Genomic DNA, 5588 nt, shown 5'->3' with positions numbered 1-5588 from the left:
TATATATATATATAAAACATTTGTAGCTGAGCAGTCTGAAAGTGGTGTAAGAATGTAATCAGTGTTAATATAAAAATAACCCAGCTACAAAGAATATCAGAACCAAACGGAAAAAAAACATGGCTTAGAAGATTTTAATTACAAATTGGAAGAATCTCTTTCTGTGTTCTGCTTAGCACTGAGTGCATAGCTGGTGCTCACTACCAATCATTTATTGTTCTAAGGTTTACAACTTTATAGAGGCAACAGAAAGAGGAAAGATGAGAGTATCTGTTAAGCAGGATGTGGGTCCTATTATTCAATAACATTATGAAAAGTGGTGAATTTTTTTCCCCAAACTCATTCCTTACATATTCTGTACGAAATAAAATTCCATGCAATATCACTTACAGAAACAAATTAAAAGATGATGTTTAATCATATTTGTTTTATCTTATTAATTCTTAAACTAAAGCAAAAACTCTAGACATGATCCTAAAACTAATACATGAATATTTCTAGTTTTAGGAACAGCGGGATGACAAATGCTGATACACTACACACACTGACACAATCTAACTGCAGGAAGAATTCACATAAATTAAAAATACAAAAAAGGATGGTTCACATAAAGGACACAGTTATCACCTTGAATCATACTGAGGAAGTGGAGAAGAATAGCTGCAAAATAATTTAGAAAGCAAATGGGAAAAATTAATGTAAGATAATTAGAAGCAAGCAACAGAAAATGTCAATGACAAGCAAAAGAAAAATTAAAACCATCAGAAAATGAAACCAAGGCATTTGGCATTTGTGGGACAACCTGGAAAAATACGTGCCTTAAATGACTATATAAGCTACTCCACAGACCTGGCATTAGTGAACTATTTTCAAGTATATACCAAGTCTATATTTTCCTTTTAAAGTCCATACTAGCTGCCATTACCTTTGCTTTCCTTGCACTTGTCTATTCTCTTCAGTAAATTCAAGAAGGAGAGCTAATTTGCATATTCAAACCCTTCAGTCTCTCCAAGTATGGTAAGGTTCATTTTTTATTGTATTATCCTATGCTCCCTCAGCTTCTTAGTTTACTAAATTAAGCCCCAGTACTTTTCTTTCCTATGTAGAGGGTATAAAGTGCTGGTTCTAGATCTTTGTAACATGGTGACAGTTCACCAAGCTGGATGCAAAGAACTCTTTAACTAGTCTGAACATTGAATGTATCCAAGTATTTTATGTATTCCTTCTTGACTCTCATTTTTTTTTTTGCTTTTGCTATTTTAGACACGTATACATCTAAATATTGTGTAAATATTTTTAGCAGTTTAAAAATTATTACAATGAAAGGTTTTTCTAGTTTAGTTAAAGAAATTACAAGGTTAATGACTCAAAGACCATGTATTTTAGAGTTTATAAAGCACTTTCATGTAAATTACTTCCTTTTGAATGACATTTCAGTGATTTGTTTTTCAGAATTGTTGTATCATAAGCTACAGTTGCATAAGAATACTTTAAATAACCCGTAGCATTACTCTGAATCTGACTTTTCCTCTGTAAACTAGGGATAATGAGTAAAACTTCTCTCAGTGTAATTTTCAGGTTCTAATAAATATTAAATAAGAAAATACACGTAAAAGCTTTAGCACAATGTGAGGTACATGAAAAGCACTAGGTAAATGTTAGCTATTACAATGTATTTTAATTAAAAGGAGCAGAAAACACTTCATGTAATACATAAGGCACTTCACAAATGTTAACTATTGTTAATTTATTTAGTTCTGAATTAATCAGCCCTTGTTCTGGATCACAACTAATTTATGACCCAAATGCCAATTTCAGAGGTGAAAATACCTTGAAATTTTCACCATCTTAATGAATTATTTCTATTCCATTTGTATGGACATCAATTATCCCAAGTTTTAATTAGCTACAGGTGAAGAATCCAATATCTAAAAATAAATTGATTATCAATTCAGCAGTCAGAGCAGGTCACCTTTTAGCCACCCACCTCAAATTCTGCTGTCCAATGGGCAGCAATGAGGCTCCTGTTTGATGTGGCTCTTACCACAGCACATTTCGTATACATACATTGGTGTCTTCACTTTCTGAAAGTGAATTTCTTTTAAAAATTTCTTTCTTTTTTCCCCTAATTGTAATTTAATACAACTTAATTATAATTTTATTTCAGGAATGCAAAAGGTACCAAACTTGATCTGGAGGTTTCGAGTTGATATTTCCTTTTTAAAGGAAAATCACACAAAGCCTATCATTTGTCAAATCAAAGGCCTATATCATATATAGGCCTCAAGATAGTGAAATTTCTCTATCATTCAAAGCAAAACACAAAAGCAGTCAAATAATGAGGTAAGTTAATGGAAAATAGCTACATAGCTATTTTTTATTAAAAAGGAAAATCAGATACTCAGAAAAAAAATCTTCATTTTGAATAAAGTAAATTAAAGGAAATGACTATATTAAAATGTTTTATGGAAAATTACAGACCTAGAAGTATACCAGAATAGACAGTTTTTAGGCACCAAAACTTTAGTGAATTTCCTTTCCAACACCATGCTTTTATTAATAAAAATAGGTATACAGATATGTTTAGAAAAATATTTACTAATGATTTACAAATATATGACACATATACTCACTAATGAAGTCCTATAGGATATCAATATTTCACACCTATGAATTTATAACTGCAAATATTAAATGCAATGGGATTAATTTAATAGGATAAAGAAAAGTGGCTTTTAGGTTACTTACCCAGAATGAACAGGACTTGAGACAAGATTGACATTGTCCAAGGTGTCTGCAGCCCAGCTGTAGTGTCTAAGAGAATCTGAATCAAATTCTCTTGCGAATGTTAGATGCTGAAAAATAAAATATCAACAACCCACATAAGACACTGGTTTCTATGCACCTAAAAATGCCTGTATGTCACTACAAGTCCAGACAGTCTCACATTCAAAATAAACCATTTTTATATATTCCACTACAGGTCTACATTGAAGTTTCAAGAATTAGAAAATACTAAAGTTTATTGATATGCTTTGCTATTTTGATCTCTTAAGAAAGCATCTCGAGTAACTGGCATGACACGCAGAATATCACCGAAATCATTCTAACCATGATTTTAAGCATTTCAACGCATCTCCAAATTAATCCTACAACAACTGTAAAATTCTTCCCCAAATCTCAAAATTAAAAAAAGAAAATCAATCTTGATGACTTCGGTTTCCAAGTGGGGCAGAGTAGCTAGCAGCAGCCTGGTGCTGCTGCCAAATACACCAGACAAATATGGAAATCATCGCCTAATGCAGCAGAGAACAGCTGAGGCATCAACTAGAGGAGCTGAACTCTGGAGGCGGGAAGTCTTGAGGGGTTGAGCTGACTCGAGGGTGGCCTCGAGCATGGTACCGATTTCTGTTAACATCTGCGGAATTCCTAGGCTGTGCAGAACAGGAAGTTAGAAAAGCCAACCAGAAAAACCTCTGAAAGGCACATGGGGCTTTTTGGCAGTTTCAGGAGAAAAAGATTCTGAGTGTGGGGCTTGTCAGGGACTTGAAGATCACAGATTTCAAGTAAGGACCCTGAAATGCCAGCAGCTTTACCAGGGCTGCAAACCAGCCTCAGTTCAGCAAAATCTTGATTGGATTAAATAATTAGCAACCACTCTGTGTGCCTAGCAGAGGGAGGGTGAATCCTCTGTGAAGGAAGAGATATATATCCTCGGAAGTGCCCTGTCTGCAACTTTTTTATACATCATGTCCAACATGCAATGAAAAATTGCCAAGCATGGCCAGAGCACATGAACGAAACAGGGAAAAAAAAAGTACTATAAACAGATGCCCAGGTCATCCTACATTTTGAAGCTAATAAGAACTTTAAAATAGTATGATTACAAAAAGAAAATAAAAAGAAAATAAAAGATAATTCCACAGAGCACTGGGATATACACAAGCAATAAACATGTGGGCATTTGTTGAGCTCTAAATACAATGTCAGTTCTTGACTAGACACAATAGAGAACGGGTTAGTAAATTGGAAGCATTAATGGAAAAATATACAAAATTAAGGATTTAAAAAAATAATGGAATATAGAAAGTAATATGAGATGTGGAACATGGTGAAAAATGTTAATGTAAGTGTAATTTAGAAGGGAATAAGGCAGAAGCTAAATATGAAGACAGAATGGCGAAGAATGTTGTTAATCTGATGTAAGATATTATCCCACAGGCCAAAAATAAGATCAATCTCAATTTTTGTCCTGATAAAGATCTACTTCCTACTGAAACCCCAGTAAATGATAGAACTCATAGAAAGTAACAAATATGACAGCATTAAAGTTCAAAAAAATGCCTAAAAATCAGGGGGAGACTTTTAAAAATAGAAAGTAGGAGAGAACATGTAAGAAAGTAGAGAATCAGTTCAGAAATTTCAAATTCTTCTCCCAACTCCAAAAAAAAAAAAAAGTTCTAGAAAAGGAAAATAATGAAATAGAGAAAAAAATCAAACAACTCAAGAAATGTTCCCAGAGCTCAAAACCTAAGTTCCTAGAGTAAAAGGACCCACTGAGTCACGAGCACTATAGATAAATATAAAGCTCTCTATAGCACATCATCATATAATTTTAGAAATTGGAGACAAAGAAAGAGCCTCTGAATTTAAACAGAAAAAAGTCACAGATGGCAGACTTCTACTAGAAGTTTTTATAAGAGCGAAAACTGAAGTTAAAGGCAATGAAGCAAGTCCTTCAATGTTGAGAGGAAATAATTTTCAACCCAGAATTCTATAACCAGCCAGCCCCCCCTTGCCCCTGCCAAAAAAGGTATGAAAATAGAATTAAGAATAATGTTCAGATATATGAAACCTCAAAACATATAATTCTGATGTCCACTGCAAAGGCAACTATTGAAAGATGTACTCCACCAAAATGAAGGACTAAACCAAGAAGAAGCAAGACACAGGGTTTAGTAGAAAAACAGAATTTTCATGGTGACAATGAAGGACCCAGGAAGACATCTGTGCAGTAGGTCTACAAGCAACTTGACAAGTAACAAAGCTCTAAGACAGATGAGTTAAGTACATGAAATTTAGAGAACACCTAACGAGTATAAATATATTGAGAGATTTGTACAATTGGGGAGGAGTTTGTGGGTTGGACTAGTGGTAAGTACAGAGAATACCAAGCAAATGAAAAAAAACTCTAGGGAAATAAAAATATTGTGCCAAAAAGAAAATGCAATCATAATATATTTCACATCTGTGAATTACATTTATGTAGGCATAATAATAGCAGCATTAAACACTGGTATACCAAAATAAAATACAACTGTTTGAGGAAAATGGGGGGGTGGGAGGATGCATGGTGGGAGAGAAGAGATATTTAAAAAAATTAAAGGTTCATCTAACATTTGAGGAATTCAATAAATAATTTCTGAAATAGAGAAAAACCAACAAGAAGCAATATATACATATTGTTTAGAGACATGAAGTGCATCATAAGAGTCACCAAAAGATATTCTAGGGGCCGGCCGAGTGGCGCAATGGTTAAGAACTGGCTTGGGATGCCAGAGGGCCCCGGTTCGGATCCCACATATGAG

General features: G+C 33.9%; 1 protein-coding gene across 1 annotated transcript in view; it reads right to left on the bottom strand.

Moving 5' to 3' along the window:
• The window catches only part of ANK3 (ankyrin 3), a 339429-nt gene that overhangs the window by 76007 nt on the left and 257834 nt on the right, over positions 1-5588 (bottom strand). The window contains exon 24 of the mRNA XM_019638372.1: positions 2749-2855. Coding sequence (XP_019493917.1) covers positions 2749-2855 — 107 coding nt within the window. The remainder of the gene's footprint in view (positions 1-2748; positions 2856-5588) is intronic.

Source organism: Hipposideros armiger, unplaced genomic scaffold (assembly GCF_001890085.2).
Source record: "Hipposideros armiger isolate ML-2016 unplaced genomic scaffold, ASM189008v1 scaffold_39, whole genome shotgun sequence".
NCBI lineage: Eukaryota > Metazoa > Chordata > Mammalia > Chiroptera > Hipposideridae > Hipposideros > Hipposideros armiger.
Note: the sequence above shows the minus strand (reverse complement) of the source record. Positions and strands in the feature narration are given on the sequence as shown.